Source organism: Channa argus, chromosome 18 (assembly GCF_033026475.1).
Source record: "Channa argus isolate prfri chromosome 18, Channa argus male v1.0, whole genome shotgun sequence".
Classification (NCBI taxonomy): domain Eukaryota; kingdom Metazoa; phylum Chordata; class Actinopteri; order Anabantiformes; family Channidae; genus Channa; species Channa argus.
Window position 1 is genome coordinate 2,701,051 of NC_090214.1, and position 19,268 is coordinate 2,720,318.

The window sequence follows — 19,268 nt, forward strand, 5'->3', positions numbered from 1 at the left end:
CTTTGTTGTCATTTCGCATTTTATTTGTAATGCATCCATATTGATTAAATAATTTGTCACTTTGTATTATTCTCGGGTTTTGTTTTTTCCTCTCTTTTTTTTAACTTCCGTTCCCATAATGCACTGCGGAAGATAAACGCGACGTACAGTTTTGCCGTGACCATGTTTACGTTGTAGGCTTCCGCTGCCGGCTCTACTTTAGCCCACATCTGTCCGCATCGTGGTAATATTTGCCACGTTAAACTAAAGCCGAATTAACTGTTAGCATCTCCTTTTTGCAACGTTTCCTTAAATTTACAAACAACTTTACCTGGATTATTGTCCTGATGAGGAAAACTCCAAAATGCGATAATTCACCGGCCAGTTCCGGACATCCATCTTTTTTTCCATGAGTTTTAAGCGGATTTGTCGACGTGAATTCGCGATGGACATGATGAGATTTGTATCCACGGGACATGTAAATCACACTGAATCTAAAAACATTTTCTCATGTCGGTCTGTTCACATTTGAGCCGCTTATTGTGACTTAAACGTGAGTGTGACGCCTCAGGTTAAAAACAAAGACTGCAGATCAATGACAACACGGTTTACATTAGATTTAACCAGGTGTACCTAATAAACTGACAACCGTGTGTCTGTGCAAATCCAAAAACCTAAAGGGGCTTTTACTCGAGCATTTGAGTAAAACTTTACTTAATTACATTTGCTCTTCTTTTCTTATTGGCTGCATAGAAAATGGTTCTAACAAGCAAAAGGATCATCATGAGAACTCAAGCATATGTCGAAAGAAAAGGAGAATAATGGGAATTATCACCACATAAATACAAAACATATGCATATCATCAGTCCCAAGTAACTGTTTCCATTAGATGCAGTTAGTGAATGAATGAAAAGTGCGTGAGCTGCATGTTGTGCAGCACAGCAGCGACCAGCAGAGGGACTCGCACTGTATGTTTTGAGCGACAGCTGCTGCAGCACTTGGGATTTGCCTCCTGCAAAGCAGCTGGAGGTGACGATCGTGATGCCAAGTCAGTTTTTCAACTGGGTTAAAGTTGAAAGTGTCACAGTTTAAATGCGTATTTTTGCACACTCCTTTGCTGCTTGTGGAAGTCGTCGGATGTGCACAACGTTTTTAAAAAATAAACATGGATGTTATCCGATGTCATTTATTTAGCTCTGGCTGTGTCTTTGGATCTGAGCATCTTGTAAAAATACAGTATTAGTTGTGTTTCTGGAGCTAAAGTTCATTACTTGGAGGCCTTGGGAACTTAATCTAATCTTTTCCTCTCCTCAAAGGAGGGAATCATTATTCCTTTTGCATTATTTTCTCACACATTGTTTTTGTTTTGTTTCTTTGTTTGTTTACAATAACACGGTCACAAACACAGAATTGGTAAATGTTGCACAGCACAGTGAATGTAATTCAAAAATGGTGGATTATGTTATGGGAAGATTGAGCTGTGCTGCATACAATTGGGTGTGGTTGAAATAAATGGACTTAAATGATGTTGTTATGGGATGTGTTAAAGGCCGAGACAACAGCGTCAATACCACAGCTGGTGATTAAATGTGTGTAGAAAACCGTTAGCGATACGAGCTAACTCACCTTTTAGCTTCATGGTTTAGTATCTTGTTTACTATCAACACTTTGAATCCAAAAACTGTCTGCAGCCACTCGCTCCCACCAAAAACTGAAATCTTTTAAAATCACCTCACAAATGGATTTTATCCTTTTCAGCAAACTAGAGTTTGTACAGTAGCAGATCAGAGACTAGACAGTGTGGTGGATGAAAACACAGGGGAAGGGAATTGGTATGTGGGCTCATGTGAAGGGCCTGCAGTGGCCATGCTAGATTCTGGGGGGGGTTATATGGTCAATTTAAGGGGGGGTATTTTTATCATAGTAAAACGGACCATAGGGTCAGTGGTTCAATCCCCGGTCCCGGCTATATGTCAAAGTGTCTCTGGGCAAGACACTGAACCCCCAACGGCCCTTTCTCCTCCCCAGCTTCGCAGTGCTGGTCCAAGCCCGGTTGAAATTGGGGAGGGTTGCGTCAGGAAGGGCATCCGGCATAAACACTGTGCCAAATAAACATGCAGACAAAGATCCGCTGTGGCGACACTGAACTCACAGGATAAGCTGAAAGGACAAAAAAAAACATTATCATAGTAAAACAATATTTGTGACCTTCAGGGGGGCAAACATTTACCTCTCCTGACTGTCTGCCTCTGATTCCAAAGCTGCAACAATTAGTTAATCAGCACACAGTAATTATGCATCTATTTTTGAAGATGAGTTAGAAAAGTTATAAATATTTGTGTTTCTTGTCTCAAATTTGAGGCTTTTCTTTGTCTAATAAACTGAACTTTTCTAGATTCTGAACTGTAGGATGTCTGAGGAGTTGTGGGTTTTTTTTTTTTGTTTGTTTTTTTTGTCTTCTAGATTTTCAGTAATATTTTTAGTAGGTTGTGAAGCTAAAAATAGGTAATAAGATCGTGAGCTGGTGCAAAGTATAGAAGTGTTACATGTGCGTGCTGCAGTGTGTTCCAACCCAATAGCTTACACACAGTCTACGAACCCGTCATTCATCTGTTTGCTTTGTCAGTTTTGTATGCGACTTATGTATTTCCTCACTTTTTTTTTTTTTTTTGTTTTCTGCCCGTGTTTATAAAATTCTGATAACTTTACATCGGGGCATCGGGGCAGAATGATCTTAGCATCTATGGAGTAGGACAAAATGACCATTTTTACACATGAAATCAAAAGAATGCTGTAACTTGGCTCAGATGATGTGAATCTTTCTCTTGTCACCATCCACTGGTGGATATGTGTCGACCCAACACGTTGTGGGCACCGAGCAGCCAAAACAACGGGTGACCTGTAATGTTGGTGAAAAGGCTCATATGCTGTAAGGCTTTAAATCAAAAGGGCACATAATTCATCAGATGTGCATCTTTTTGCACTCACTTCATTTTGGTCCATTTTAGTTCTCGTTGTATTAGTCATGGAGCAAAGATAAAATGCTGCGGCTATGTAATTTAATCCGTTAAATCCATGTTGACTTCAGCTTGTTGACTGTGTTGGTGTTTGTGGACGTTCGTTTTCTGAGCTGTTGTCTCCACGTGTTGACAAATGATTTGCCGGCTGTCTGAACCGATCGCGATTGTGATTTTTATCAACCAGAGGCCGAAGCCCAAAAAACAGGAAATGGAGCCATTGAGAAAAGCAACAAGCTCAACGGGACAAATGGAAACAGCAAAAGCGAATTTCTCTGCTGACTTCAGTTAGATACTGTGACGTTTTAGTGCGATTTTGAAAGCACCAAATAACTGAAATAAATAAAATCCTGTGTACATGTCGTCTCTCAGCTCTGTTTTCAACCTCCATGAGCATCTGTAATTTACTCCTACTGGTTGTGATGTACCTCAGCAGGCCTGTGTGTGTGTTCACTGACCTTTTCACCATTTCAGCCTCTGGGAGCAGAGTGATGACCAGTGAACGTCGTCCAACAGGTCAGATCCCAGCCCTGAGAGATGCAAAGTCCGTCTAAGAGGTCAGTCAGAAAGAACTCAAAACACTCTGCGGAGTCATAAATTCAACCCGACTTCAAGACAAAATTCAGGACTGGGTTTGAACCTGTGGTGGTTTCCACTTGGTGCTCTGGTTTCTGTGTTTGTGTATCAGGGTGTACCCCACCCCTCACTGAGCAGGGACTGGCTCCAGGCCTCCCTAACAAAGAAAAACATAAAATATCTACACGTGACAGCCTAAAAAGATCGATCCTTTTTTGCTGAAACGTTGACTTTACCAATGTTCAACTTCCTTCCTTGCTTCCAAAAGCTCCTCCAGGTGACATCATCGGGGGTGTTTTGCAGTTCAGATAATGCCATCTTGTTGCTCTTACTACACTGGTTGTAGGTCGAGTTCAACCTTCTCCTCCAGAAGCTCATAATAAACATAATGTGAAGTGCAAAATTCTTTCTGATGATGTCATCTGGAGGGGGCTTTTCCGCTAGAATCACACCGATAAATCTAAAGAAGTAAGTTTACAACCATTGATATACGTACATGTTCACCCAACCTTAGAATCAGAAAGCTGAAAATCGGTGAAATTACTTAAAGACTGTTTTTGTTCAAATAGTTCATTAGTTAATTTTCTGTGCATCAACAAGTCGATTAATCAAATTCCTGAAACAATTTAGAACACTGCCTTTTTTTTGTGGGTGTAATCAGAACCAAATTCTTCAAACTTAAGAGAAATTGCTTATCAGTCTTTATTTTTTACTTTTCTTTTGAAAATGTATCTCGGTGACAAACGGATCCTCTGTCTGTGTTTTGTCCTCAGAGCTGCTCTGCTCCTCAGCTCGTTTCTGGTGCGCACATGCTCAGTGAGGTTATTTTTGCGCACGGAGGCTTTTAAGAGCGCAGCGGCTGGAGGCAGCAGAGAGACCGGAGAGACGCGCACACAAACGCACACACAGTCGGGAGGGGAGGCAAAGCTGAAGCGGAACATCAGCTGTGCGCTTCAGACCAGATGAGCCATCACCGACACAGCCGCGGACCCGGCTCTGCGCTGGGTACCTAGGAGCGGGGCGCATGAATTTGTGCCACACGGCTCCACTCACAACTTCTCCTCCATAGACTCGTATTAGTTTTAGCTGGTTTGTCAGTAATTCATCATGGTACTGGGCAAAGTGAGGACCCTGGCGATCTACTTTGACAGCCTGAACGAGAACAACCTACCGGCGTTCTCCGGGGGAGACCTGGTGTCGGGGAGGGTGGTTGTGGATGTGACCGGGGATGTGCGGGTGAGGAGCTTGGACATAACATCGAGAGGAGTCGCCAAGGTCCGGTGGACAGAGTCGAGGAACGCCGGGGTGAACACGGCGTACACTCAGAACTACACAGAGGAGGTGGAGTACTTGCACCATTGCGACACCTTGATAGGAGAGGAGAGAGGTAAGGAGTTGGTCCTTCTCCCTGTCACCTAACTGTTGTCGCAGTGTAGCACGTCAGTTGAGCACCGCAAACTTTCCGCACAGGCTCATTTATGTGGCAGGAAACTTTGTGCAGACAGAGGGTGCAGTCATGTGGCAAAACAAACCCCGGAGCCAACCCCCCACCCCCAATTTCCCCCAGAACATCCAGTCCATCACAGCGTTGCTGATGCGGTACCGAGCACTGAACACGCTGTGGATCAGCAGCGGGGTGGAATCGGGGGTGTATTGTGCACATTCTGCATCCTCACATGTCTGACAGCCTGCTTCAGCCCGAGAAGGGGGGGGGGGGGGTAGTTGTGCAGTCGATATATGAAACGCTAAGCGTAAAAGAAGAAATCGATCCAAAATCGAAAGCACACGATGGCGTTTTAATGTTTGTCGCAACGCTTCACGTAAACTAAGGAGGAAAGAACATTTTTACTGATGACATCCTGAAGTAAGCTACAGCTCAGGCAACTCCCTTTGTTAGAAGCGGTTCAAACCTGTTCAGAAACTGCCAGAGAGCGAGCGAGCGAGGGAGGGAGGGAGGGAGGACCAGACTGACTCCGTGTGTGTGTGTGTGTGTGTGTGTGTGTGTAATTACATCTGAGCCCCTGGTCAAAACCTCTAAACCTGCACTGTTGCTCTACTTGTGTAGTAAAACTTGATGCGAAATTAGTGAAAGGTCACTTTAAAATGAAATGAAAATCCTCACGTGGAGACGTGTGGGTCAAACTCTCACATTTGTGGTCTGTTTTTTTTTCCTCCTATGGATTTGAATGATTTCAGTTATTAGAAATTGAATAACACGTTTGGACAATTTCCCACCGTCCTCCTCCTCAACATCATGGAGGATTTTCCATCATCCACCACAACTTGTTTCTGAGGACTCTGCTATCTGCTCAGTACATCCTGTCAGTTTGCCGACTCATGGATGGAGACTGTTGGGGTCAAAGGTCACAGTGAAGTAAAAAAAAAATATATTTATATACTGCAGACATCAGTATTGCTGATAAAAGCTGTTTCCCTTTCAGGAATGATAAAGTCCAAACTATGAACTTGACATAACAATGTCACCAGGAATCGATGTCCATACTGTGGCCGTTTGTGGAGCTTTTTATCCGATCACATGGTCTCTGATCAACAGATTTTGCCCAGTTGTCATGAAATTTTAAACCGTGTAGAAGCCATATTTTGGTATATGTCACCAACTATTCTGATAATATTATGATAAAGTGAAGGATTCTTAGGAGAATATTCCATCTATGTGTTGATAATTGTTGGAATTTGCTGCTTTTCTTTGTCTTTCAGAATATTAAACTGGATGTTTTTGGGTGTTTAACAAGACATTTAAAGAATTTAAAACAGAATAATTTAATATATTGTTATTTGCTTCAATGATAAAGTTTAGGCTATAGACATATTCTGTCAGAAAATGAATCAAGCGTTTGATAAAAGCCCAAATTGACATCTTCAGGTGTCTGGTTTTGTCCACTGAATGGCTCAAATGTATTCAGTGTATTACTATAAAAGAAAAAGAGGAGCAGCACATTTTTACATTTCTGAATCTGGGAACTTAAAAAAAAAAAAACCTCCAAGGCCATAATTCTTTTTTTTTTTTTTTTTTGCTTCACTGCTATGGTGACAGGTTTTAACATTAAACATCACCAAAGTCATAAAACGTGAAAAGGAATCGCATGAAAACAAAACAATAAAGAATCAAAATCTTAAATGAAACAAAAACTAAAACCAGAAACAAAGACAGAAGCTAAAATGAACCGTTTCACACAGAGGTGAAGAAATGTGCTGTACAAAGACAAATCATAAGAAAATTTGCTTCTGAAATTGTGAATCCTCTAAAACCATTTCAGTTGGAGCCTCAGAATAAAAATATTTATCCAAAGTTATGTACGATATGACCTGTTTACATGATAAGTCAGCTGGCGATTAATTTTCTTTCAATTCATTGAAATGTTTTTCATGGAGCACAGTTTCATGACCGGTCACTGGGCAAAAAAAAAAAAATCCTGTTGTTTGATTAAAAGCACAAGAAACAGCCACAGAAATGGACTTTTATTCAGCTCAAGAGCAAACTGTCTCTTTATGTAACAAAGTGAAAAATGGTTATAAATGACTGTAACTGGTTTTATTGTTTAGTGCTGACAAAATAAAAAGATGTGAAATGTTTCTTTTCCTGTCTTCATTTATTTCCCTCACAGCTGTACCTGGAGTTGGTGTTCAGTACAACACCCTTCCTCTCTCTGAAACACACCACACACCACATGGTTGTACTAATGTGGGCAGGGGCTTGTCACGGCTCCACCAATCAGAGCCCGGCCTGTAATTCTCACCACGCTTTCCTCCAATGAGACGCCGAGTTGCGTTGCATGCGTTTGGACTTTCCAGCAAAAGGAAGCTGCTCAGTCTGGTTCATACCGGTCTACTCCTGCTTGCTCTGTGTTTGCCGGTGACTTGACGGGGGCGCACGCTCATAAGTGCACAAGCGCGCGCGCACACACACACAAGCTGTTTATAGCAGCTCTTACGCCAAACATATGAATACACACAAACGGCAGAGATGAAGGTGACACGACGTTCAGAGGAGACATGTTAAAATAACAGAAGTAAATAGGAAGTGCTGCCGATGGGGGTCACGTTACTTTAGCTGCTCTTTACTACGTCCACTAATGTTCATGTTGTTCTTCTTTGCTTGCTAAAGATGTGGGTCAAACGCCAGAGTCACGTACAGTAGCTGGTTACATGACATCATGTTCTCGTCATTTATATCGAGGGCGTCAGCGTTTGCCTCCTAAATGTTAAACACAGCTGTCGCTTCTACTTTCTGGTCGTTTTTGAAGGTGCAAACGAATGTTCATTGTCATGTTTCCAATGGCTCAGACCTCTGCACACATGTTTGCAGCTTTGTGCCAAAGTTGCCATTTTGATTTCTAGTTACCATTGTCTGACGATACAGAAATGAAGTAGCAAACAACTGTTTGTTACCTGTTTCTTGCACTAGTTATTTCACAGACAGCATTAGTGATCCATCATTTACCAGCAGATTTGCCTCCGCATCTTTACGTTTTGTGGATTTAATCGATCCTCCCCCTATTTTCTCTTTTATATATATTGACATTAATTTCCACTTCTTAGCGTGGTGCCACAATGATCTTTATTTTATATCTTTTTTTTTTTCCAGATATATTTTAGTAATGTTTATTCAAACTATAGATCTCTTAATTTGACAAATATAGCCATAGTTTTCTACAGGAACTTTTTCTTAATGAATTACAGTAAAATTGGCAAGATTGTGATTTCAGTGCTGCTCCTTGTCCAATGTTGGACAAGGAGCAGCTGGAGAGGAGTTTGAATTGGAGCGAACAGTAGTGAAAATGTGTAAATGCAGTGCAGCTTGTGCAAAGCTGCAACCCGCAGACTGACTGAAGTGTCAAAGAAATGTCCCATAAAAACAGCCTCTGTTTGTATCGTTTTGTCTGGGGGGGAGCCTATCGGGGTAGTTTTTGATTAAGAATCCCCCTTTTAAATATAAAGTTTGGACGTTTTAACTTTAGGACAATGTAGATAAAGTGTCAACATTTCTAATTCTGTGACGGATTTGTCAGTCTCCTCGTCTTACAGGCCTCAAACATCACGCGTGTTAGCAGGACAACGTGTTCAATAAATGTGCGCTTTGTGTTTCAGATGAGGACTGTCCAGAGGAAGGTCTGACTGTCCTGCACGCCGGCTTACACGAGTTCGCTTTCAGCTTTAGCCTGCCACAAATGTGAGTATTTGAATACATAAGTACTGCACTTAAATACCATTTGAGACAGAAACGTTGCACTTTTTACTCCACTGTGGCAGCTCAGGTGTCTTTTCCATTTCCGAAACGTTAAAGAACCATATAAAATAAGACTAGTGGTTGAAACAGTGGTTTCTTATCTTTGTGAGCTCTGTGGGTGACACATTTCCCTTCTAAACCAACTTGTTTGAACAAATAATGCCTGTAATGGCACCACATCACTTTTAGTAATGATATTTTTCGATTGGGATGTGTAACTGCGGACGTTTTGGGCAACTTGTGCTACATTGGGATGGAAATGTGAAAGCACAACAAAAGTCCAAAAAACTTTAAGCAGAAGTTTTTTTTATTTGTATTTTTATTTCTTCCTCCCCAATTAGTTCACTCATGGCCCTCTGATGAATCTGGTGACCTTTTTATAAGGGGCTTGTACTTTAGGTTGGTAACCACTAAACTAAATTGTGTATAAAGTGGTTAAAACCACCGTAGCTCTACATCGAGCAGCTACAACACAACAACGCTGCTGAGTCACTGATGCATCACAGGGACATGTACTTTTACTGCTGATATTTACTCACATGTGAAGCCAGTAGTACTTGAACACAGAACACTTACTGGCATAGAGGAACTGAGCACTGCATCCTCCACTGCACCCAACAGTGAACCACCCTCACTTCCTAACTGTCCTTCCTCTCGTCGGTCAGGGCTCTGGCCACTTCCTTCGAAGGGAAGCACGGCAGCGTGAGGTACTGGGTGAAAGCCGAACTGCACAGACCCTGGCTGCTCCCCGTCAAAGTCAAGAAAGAGTTCATTGTGTTCGAACACATTGACATCAACACGCCGCTGCTGCTGGTAGGCACGCTGCACACAGGCTGCTTTTGTTTTAAAGGAGTAGTCCAGCGTTTTGGGAGGAGGGTCTCGATGGTCAGTGTGAGCCAGCAGCTGCTTAGCTTAGCTTAGCATAAACAGTGGGAACAGGGCTAAACTGTTAGCCTGTAGAGTATTAGTGTACACTGGATTTACAGCTTCCTTTATTCATTCACTCTTCATTCATAATTTGTATTTTTTTTTTAACTGATTTTTTTAGTGGTTTTTTTATGTTCACAAAGAGGAGGACTTCTCTTTATTTTCCCTAGGGTTTGACTCTAGTGTCTTTTTAGGAGTTGACAGGCGATTAAAACATCTTTTCAACTAAGAAATTGTGCCGCTAAGCTTTTTTTTTTTACCCTCCTGATTATGTAGAAATAGTTTATCCATTCAGAAGAAAATGAATTTCTTTTTTTATGTAAATAATCAGTGTAAAAAAGACATTAATATGCACATTTTTGATTTTGGGGTAAAATATTCCAACACAGCTAATGTCTTTCTGCCTGTGTGTAGCCTGAGAGGCAAAATGCAGGGCAGCCAACTGTGAGTCTAAAAAAATGCTCATTAAGCTCGTTAGTTTGAGCTTTGACTAAAATTTTTAGGTGAATTAGATTCGACTTAGATCTTCAGTCGGGTCAGATTCTGTCGGGGACAGTCAGGGACCAGTGTTAAGAATAAGTTGAAAAGTGGAACAAAGACGGTGAGGGGGACATCCCTCCCAACCCCAGAGGACGTTATGCCCTGTGTGTCATGGTTTATACTGTTTAAACTGTTTTGCTGTCCGTTTAAAACAGCTCATTGTTTCTGAACAGGCCCCTCAGGCTGGTACAAAAGAAAAGACCTTGTGCTGCTGGTTCTGTGCTTCAGGCCCAATTTCCCTCAGTGCCAAGATCGAGCGAAAGGGCTACACACCAGGTGAGCCGCAACTCCTTTACTTCTCAAGTTCTCCTCATGTGTCATCTCTCTCAGTCTGACGGACTGATCTTGTTCACCACTCAAGGCGAGTCGATCCAAATTTTTGCTGAAGTGGAGAACTGTTCCTCCCGGGTCGTGGTGCCCAAGGCCGCACTGTACCAGACCCAGACGTTCTTTGCAAAGGGCAAGGGCAAACAGATCCAGCAGCTAGTGTCTAACCTGCGAGGCGACCCTCTGCTGCAGGGGAAGACCCAGAGCTGGGAGGGCAAGCTGCTGAAAATACCTCCGGTGTCCCCGTCCATCCTGGACTGCCCCATTATCCGAGTGGAATACGCCCTCATGGTGAGTTTCTACGCAAACTTTAACCTCTATGTGCAGAGGTAGAAATCAAACCCTCCCCGCCGATCCGACCCAGAGACACTGACGCAGTATGAATGGACAGAAAACAAGTTAGACAGGATTGTCACTGTTTTATACTATATACACACAAACACCTTTGGGACATTTACAGTAGTGCTTTAGTTTCCGAAAATAATCCAAACACATGTTCACTAGAAGATGATTTATTAGACTCCACTAAAGTGGATGTGAGGAAGAATATTCAGCTGTAGCTACTTAAAATCCATTCATGAAGAACAAAACAGCTTTTTTTTTTTTTAAATAAAGAATATTGTGACAAAATACAAACTATTGATAACCTGCTAATTACCTACTAATATTATAATTAACCCCCCCAATAATATACTAACAATATTCAGATAACTTGCTAGTAAAACACTAACATTGTTATATTGCTAATAATTTCTGAATTGCAAACTCAAATTTGTGGTCACCTAGATATTAATAACATACAAATTACATTTTTCAAAGTACCAACTGCAAACAAAGTCTGCTATTAACATACTAAAAGGTACTACAGGTCAGCAGCACCACAACTTGTAGTAACATGCTCCTGATGTACTGCAGATCAGTAGGCAGTGGTAATAGGAAAGTCAGAGATGAATGTATGAGACAGGAAGTTGCTGGTAAAGCAGCTTGTTTTGACTTTCTGTCAGCGTGTCAGGTGGTGTAACGCACCACACGGTGCAGTAGGTCATGTGCTTACAGTAGGAGCTGTACACTGTAGTACTTTCATTGACATGAACAAGTAGAAATGACTCCGACTTTCTGTTTTTCCTCTCTGCCTGCAGGTGTATGTGGACATTCCCGGCGGGTTGAATCTGTCTCTCTCGTTGCCGTTGGTGATCGGGACCATACCGCTGCACGCCTGCGCCACCCGCACCTCCAGCATCAGCAGCAGCCGCAGCACTTCGGGCTGGCTTGGCCTCGCACAGGGACCTGAGGGTACGTACTGTCAACACATGCATGAAAGTATGTTCATGCGTGCGTTAAGTACACAACGTTCTCTGACTCCCGTTTGTTTGTTGCTCCTGCAGCACCGCCAAGCTACAGCGATCTGGCAATATCAGAGTCTCACAGGCGGGATTATCTGCAGGGCTGTGATAGTTCTGACGGGAGGGGAGAGCAACGGGGATCTCTGCTAACATACATCACAGAGTTCAGATATCTGCCCCCGCCACTCTACTCTGAGGTACAGTTCGTATGAGCGCACACACACACACACACACACTAACTCAAACTCTCATTCAACCAGAGAAAAGTCTAGTTGAGGTTCAGACAACGCAATATGAAACGTGTGTAAGGCCTAAATACTTTAAGAAGTCAGAAGGTCACAAAGCAGTTTTTAATGTTACAAAACTGTTATTTTCTTTAATTCTTTATTTTAAAAAAATGTTTTTTGTGTTTTTGCCTTTATGGGGAGAGAGGGAGCACATTTACTCATTTGACAGACGTATTTGAACAAACCTACTGACAATTAAGGTACAAAGGAAAATAAACACTTAAGATTAAAGTCCAGTGCTATAAGGAGAAAAGTTTCATTTTCAGGAGATACAAGTGGAAGACAGGAAAATCAGAATAGTTGTGGCAGGCTTGAGTCAGGAAATGATAATTTGGTTTATAAAACATCAAAAAACTGTGATAAATCCCCTTCGTGATTTCCTGTGACATAATTTGTGATGTGTCAGCCAAAAATATTCAGTTTGCTACAATGCAAGAAAATTCACGTAAAAAATAAAGAATTAAACAAAACAGTGAACATGAATGCAGCTTTACAAAATGTCCTCTTAAAATGTAGTAAAAACTCAGATGTGATGCTCTAACAGTGTTGTTGTAAAATTGCAGCACTGTTCAAACGTTTTTGGTCACTTTATGGCATCAAATTCAGGGTGGACATAAACGTACAGATGTAAAGAAGCTGATCAGTATGATCGATCTTACGGAAAACAATTTCATTTCTAAGTGACCACAAACTTTTGAAAAGTTTGAACATATTTGACCGAGAGTGCTGTTTTCCAGGTTTTGACCCTGCTCAGCTTTATTTCAGTGACGTGCAAATATTGAGACAATTCCAGTTCAACACGTAGATTTGAATGTGACAAAACGCGACTGAACTCCGTCTGTGTTTCTACCCACAGTGAAATGTTTTTCTGCTTCGTTTATTCCATCAGCAGTCTTTAAACAGGCAGTCTGCCTCTCTCTCCCCCCTCCCCCCACCCCCAGGTCGACCCTTACCCCGACCCTGTGGAGGAGTGTGGTGCTGTCAGTGTCAGGAGACCCGACACGTGTCCGTCCCGCTGAGGAGAGCTCAGACGGCTTCTGCACAAACACTTACCCTCAGCTATCAGGCTTCCACTGCTTCACATCAGATTATACATCATGATAAAAAAGGCTCGACCCCTCCCTGACCTGGGAAAGGAAGCTGGTCACGTACGGGGGCCAGGGTTGTCAGAACATGCAGGATCCTTTTGCTCCTGGGTTCATGACGAGGCAAAAGAAGGCGACTCGGATGAGACAGAAAACGGCAAAGAGCCGCAGTGACTTTTGCACACACCGCGATTCCTGTTTTCTCTCAGTGGTTGTGTCGACCGCAGATCACTGCAGGCCTGTATGCTACAGTAGAATCTGTTCACAGACGTAAACAACATTCTTCTCTTTAATTTAAATGCACATTTATGACAGAACTATTGTCAGTTAAAGGAAGTCTTTAGCTTTAAGCTGCCACAGTCACTGTCTGTTCTTGCGAACAAGAAGACGTGAGTGAAAAAAAAAGATTCCAGATAATTGAACGACCACCTACAGCACTTATAGTAAAACTCAATTTGTGTGTGAATGAGATTCAGAGTGTGTGTGTGTGTGTGTGTGTGTGTTCGTGTAAATGACCAGGTAAAGGCCCAAACAGGGTCTAAAGACAAGCACAACAACGACCTTCCAAAATAAAGTACCACAAGTCGCCTGTTGGTTTCTGCTATGAACTAAAACGATTCTCACTGGAGATTTTTCCACAACATGGATGTAAAGGAGCTTTGTGCTTGCAAATAAAAGAACAGCAGATAAATGTTTACAGATTAATATATCAAGCTGAGAATGTTGTTCAAACATGACTTCTTCCACCTAAAACCTATCAAGTGCAATATATTTTTGTATCTGTGATTTTTTGCACTAGTTTTTCATATTCTGTGTTGCTCCATTTCTGTGCATTATATATTATTGTGATTTTATTGCTGTCATGATCAACTTTTGATAAAATAAAGTTTATTTTAATGAAAAAATAAGATGCTTTTTCATTACCACATTCATTCATGTGGTAATCTTAAAAAAAAAGATTACCACAGAGTGACAGGGTTTGCGTTTTTTTTTTTCCTCTGATTCACATAAGAAAACAGAATTTGCCCATTTTTTGATTCTTCTCTCTTTTTTTCCCCCTGAGAATATCACTAAGCTTGATTTTTAATGCAAATGAGGAGCCACAAACTAGCTTAGAAATCACAGAGCAAACATGCGTCCTAAGGAGAACAGAACTCCAGCTGTAGCACCTAGAGTGGCCACTCCACAGAAACAGCACTCCTGACAGTAGTGGAATCTCTTCGAGCTGCAAAAGCCACAGGCCAGTCTTCTGTCTCAATCCTACTTGACCTATCTGCAGCCTTTAAGACTGTGAACCATCAGATCCTCTTGTCCACACACTCTGACTTGGGCATCTCTGGATCGGCTCTGGCCTGGCTTCTAGCTTCGGTCTTACCTATCGGGATGAACCTTCAAGTAGCCTCCCTACCGGTGTGCCGCAAGGTTCAGTTGTTGGTCCTCTCTCTTTTTTTACGTCTACACTACATCTCTGGGTCTTTCATCGGCTCAAGTGGCCTTTCCTGTCACTGCTACGCTAATGACACATAGGTCTCCCCGTCCTTTCATACTGTAATGTCTTATCACGCATTTCTGCCTGACTCTCCGGCATCTCTCCCAGGATGAGAAAGAGACATCTTCAGCTCAACCTTTCGAAGACTGAAATTCTTGTCTTCCCAGCCAGACCCTTGACACAAAACAACCTCAGCATCAAGACTGGATTGCACCCACTAAGTTGGCCAGAAATCTGGGGGTCATCCTCGACAACCAACTGAGCTTAAAGGACCACATCTCCTCAATCTCTAGAGCATGCAGATTTGCCCTCTACAACATCAGAAAGATCAGACCCTACCTCACGGAATTTACAACGCAACTCATTGTACAGGCACTGGTCACATCTCTTATTCATTACTGCTCTGTTATGCTCTGTTAATGGGGTTACTGGTATCCATAATCAAAGCCCTGCAGATGATCCAAAATGCGGCAGCACGCCTCATTTTTAAGCAGCCAAAAACGACTCGTGTCCCAACACTCTTCAGATCTCTACACTGGCTTTCTGTAGCTGCTCGCATCAGGTTCAAAGCTCTGTCTTTAGCCCACAGGGTGATCACCTCAAAGGCTCCTGCTTACCTCAACCTGCTCATTCAGGTCTACAATCCCTCCCGTCCGCTGTGTTCTGCCAACGAATGATGTCTGTTGGTCCCAGGACCGCACATAAGACACCAAGCAAAACTCTTCAGCTCAATGATCCCACGATGGTGGAACAAGCTACCAAACTCTGCACGCTCAACAAAATCTCTACCAATATTTAAAAAAAACAGCTGAAAACAGTTTTGCGCATCTTCCAATGCACTCAAATCTATTTAAAAACTTCTGCACTTGCACCTCTTGAAATGTAAACACTTTTCTGACTTTGCTTTAAAGTTTGCTCCTTGACTTAGATTTTTGCTGCCTTGTACCTCACTTGCAAGTCGCTTTGGATAAAGTGTAAATGTAAACTTTAGTGTGAGCATTGCAAAGAGGAAGTTATGATGGATAATTTGGCCTTCAGCTGTAATTGTAACTTACTGAATCTTCCGCCTTAAATCATAGATGAGTTATCTACGAGAGACCGGACCAGAGGACTGACTGGTCAGAGATGAGTGAATAAACATGTTCACAAAGTGACTGCAAGGTCAAAAATAGACACAAAATTATCCCAAAGAGACAGAAAAAAATGGGAAAAAAATATTTTTCATTTTTTTTTTTTGTGGACAGACCCATTCTTTCCATGGTTTAAATTCCAAAGCATCATGGAAGCTGTAGTTAGTAAATTTAGACCACGGCTACTCTCATGGTGGGGTTACTGAACAGCCCCAGGGGCCTGAACCTTTAAAGTTACAGACATGAATTGACCACAAAGAGATGCAAAAAATCTAAAAAACTGATGACCACCACCCGAAAGTAGGTGCAAAGGCGATGCAAAATGACCAAAAACAGATTCAAGTTTCCAGAAATAGACATAAAATGACCAAAATCAGACATCAAATGAACAGTAACAGATGCCAAAAACAGATACGAACATAGACAAACCGGCATCCGACGATTTAAAAACAGACATCACAAACACAGAACCCAACACAAAACTTCCAAAACAAATTTCTGCACCCAGGGGCCCCCCCCTTTTTTTTTTAAATCCAACTACGAGTTCCCCCTCAAATACATGTGGAACAAAAAAGAGACAGTGCAGTTTTTTCTAACACCATATGTCAGTGTTATAGTGTGATTCCCCAGCTGGCAGGACCTGATGTAGGCCAGAGCTCACACGAACTCCTGACCTAATTCCCACTGTAGACCAACAAACAAACAGCGTGGAGGGAAAAAAATAAAAAAAAGCTGTTTTCACTTAGCTTGTAGCACACACAGGAAACAGCTCAGTGGGAGTTTCCTTCCTCCCAGAGGTCGCACATCACCTGACGTCATACTCTGCCTCATATATACAGAATATATACACCTCTTAGGTTAAAGTGGGATTTGTTGGGATGATGGGTCAAAAAACCCTGAGGTAACACTTTACAATCAGAGTGGATCTTTGTGTGGACAGCATTTTAGTGTATTTTAAATAGAAACTCTTTCTCAAACAACAATAAAAATACTACTTGTACTATAGTTCTTCTATCGCAGGAGAGTGTTATAGTTTCACAGTCACTGGAAATGTTGTCAGTATTACTTTTAATACTTTTACGCGTCTCATTACATTTGCACACTTGCAAGAAAGTAATGCTAACATTGGAGTATATTTACTGCACGTCTACCCCAGATGTTGTACGTCACTTCTTATACTCACGGTACTGATTTCACACTGAAATGGCCGATTAACTTCACCTGTTGGCCTTTGATTGGCTCATTCACATCTCATGTGACCGCCAACGTCCAATCACATCCAGACAGGAAAACGGCGCGCTCGCCACAACCTGGCGCGTGCTCTCTGTGTATATCTCACCTCACCTGACGCAGTCGGTGCACTTTTAGAACCAGTGTATTTTATGTTTAAGGAGCAAAGACTTTCTTGTCGGCCTTCTGAGCTTACAGCCGGGTTTCATTCAACTTCCGGGGTCAGGTGTAGCAGGACTGTGACCTCTTTGACAGAGACCAGTTGTCTGGGTTCTAGTCGCCATTACTCCAGGAGCTCCGTAAGTATCTGCTTTGCTATTTCACATGCTAATACAAATAAAGTAAAAATACACGCAGGTGGTAGAAGTAGCAAAAGTTAAGGCGCAAGCACTTGCCTAATACTCAAGTTTTAAGTCCAGCTGTGCAAGTACTCCACAGAGTAAACAAAGTATTTCAAATAGTATTGAATGAAATAACCCAAAGTAATTTGATGTCTCTAAATTGAGTTTGTTTTCAGTAAGAAGTACAGGTACAGTATGTTCCCTGTGATGCTGCATTGTAGTTGCCATGTCTCCATCCAGCTCGGCTGCTGTGGACTTTCTGTTTAAACTAAGTACCAGTAATAATACTTTCAGTATTAACTTCCCACTATGTGCTGTAGTACTTCTCGATGGCTGGGTTTTCACTGCAGTTGTTCTGGGGCAGTTCTGCTATTTTCTGTGCAGAAATGACGTAATCCCAGTAAAACTCGCACTGTGGTTGTTCCTGGTGACATATGTGGATGAAGTCGTGCTCAGTTCTAATTTGTTAGGTGTTTCTCTACGTAGTACTTTTTATTTTAGTATCCTTCCTTTTATATTGTGGCGTGTGTGTCTTCTACTCCTACCGCTGATAGTTAAATACTTCACTGATAATGAACTTGCTTCTCTTGGTTCTAGTTTAGGTAGTAAATGAGAATTCGTGACGTTGCCCATTGAATCTCTTGGTAATTTTATCGCTTGGATGCATTAGCTGTGTTTACGTGGACCCAAATATTCCAGTGATAATCCGATTAGGAGCCCAACCAGAATTAAAAAGCCTCACGTAAACAGACTGACTTTAATCTGAATGACCGAGCTGCTTCATTCCTTTGTTACTCTGATCAACACGAACAGTTTAGCCATGTAATGAGGCTAAAATGTACCTGATGAGCTATGAACCTCCGCTCGCTCTCTCGCCTGTTTATAAATTGCAGGAACAGGATGTGGCTCTGAGATTCCTGCCTAATTAGACCGGCAGAAACTGAAGATTGTTTCAGGACACAACGTGGTTCCATCTCGATCCTCTTCTATTAAATAAGCCACCAAAATGCTGGAAAAAAACGCTTCTATGCAGGGGTAAACCTGTGCATGTCTACAATGTCCTATTCCAATTTAATGTTTACAGCATGTAAAGGCACATCTGAAGAAATCGTATCCGTGTCCATGCAAACCGTGTGGATCTCTGATCTACAGCCATTTGCTGTGAATCATTGCTTTGCTGGACGCGACTCTGAGTGAAATATTGTACTTTTTACTGCACTGTCAACTACTTAATAAGCTGATGATGCTTAAATATTAAACTGAACTTTAATTGACAAACATTTGGATTGTGACCTCCTTTAGAAAGAGTTTGTCCATCCTCTACTCCTTTTGAGTGTGACTTGATGGCGATGAACAGCTGTGATGAGATGAGGTCATTAAATGAGCTCCAGTCAAATCTTAGTTGATTTTTAAAAAAGAATCAGTAATGTGCTGAAGGTTGGTCTCCTCACTGGGCCACGCAGACTGATGCTGTTGTAGCGTGGCTCACGTGCTTCATATACGTAGCCATTTATGTGGTAATTTCTTCAATTGATACACCAAGTTTTCACAAAGTTGGCACCAACTTTTTCGCATTTAAGTTTTCAGCATTTGCGCTCAGATGGGAAAATCAAAGAAATGGAAAAACAAGTATTAAAGCTACAGTGTTGAATTTGTAACGTCTTGTTGTGGAGAGGTGGTGGAAATCCAGTGACCTGCTAGATCTGTGACTTTTTGCAGCTTCTTATTTCTGTAACTTGCCTGGTGCG

The 19,268-nt window shown here is 41.9% G+C and overlaps 1 protein-coding gene across 1 annotated transcript; it reads left to right on the forward strand.

Moving 5' to 3' along the window:
- The first annotated feature begins 4,346 nt into the window (after nucleotides 1–4,346).
- On the forward strand, nucleotides 4,347–14,219 carry arrdc3b (arrestin domain containing 3b). Its single transcript, XM_067483401.1, has 8 exons — nucleotides 4,347–4,960; nucleotides 8,683–8,764; nucleotides 9,487–9,634; nucleotides 10,462–10,564; nucleotides 10,650–10,906; nucleotides 11,755–11,908; nucleotides 12,001–12,155; nucleotides 13,187–14,219. Exons 1-8 carry the CDS (start codon nucleotides 4,681–4,683, stop codon nucleotides 13,262–13,264), a joined length of 1,257 nt encoding a protein of 418 aa, XP_067339502.1. The 5' UTR covers nucleotides 4,347–4,680; the 3' UTR covers nucleotides 13,265–14,219.
- The last annotated feature ends 5,049 nt before the right edge of the window (nucleotides 14,220–19,268 follow it).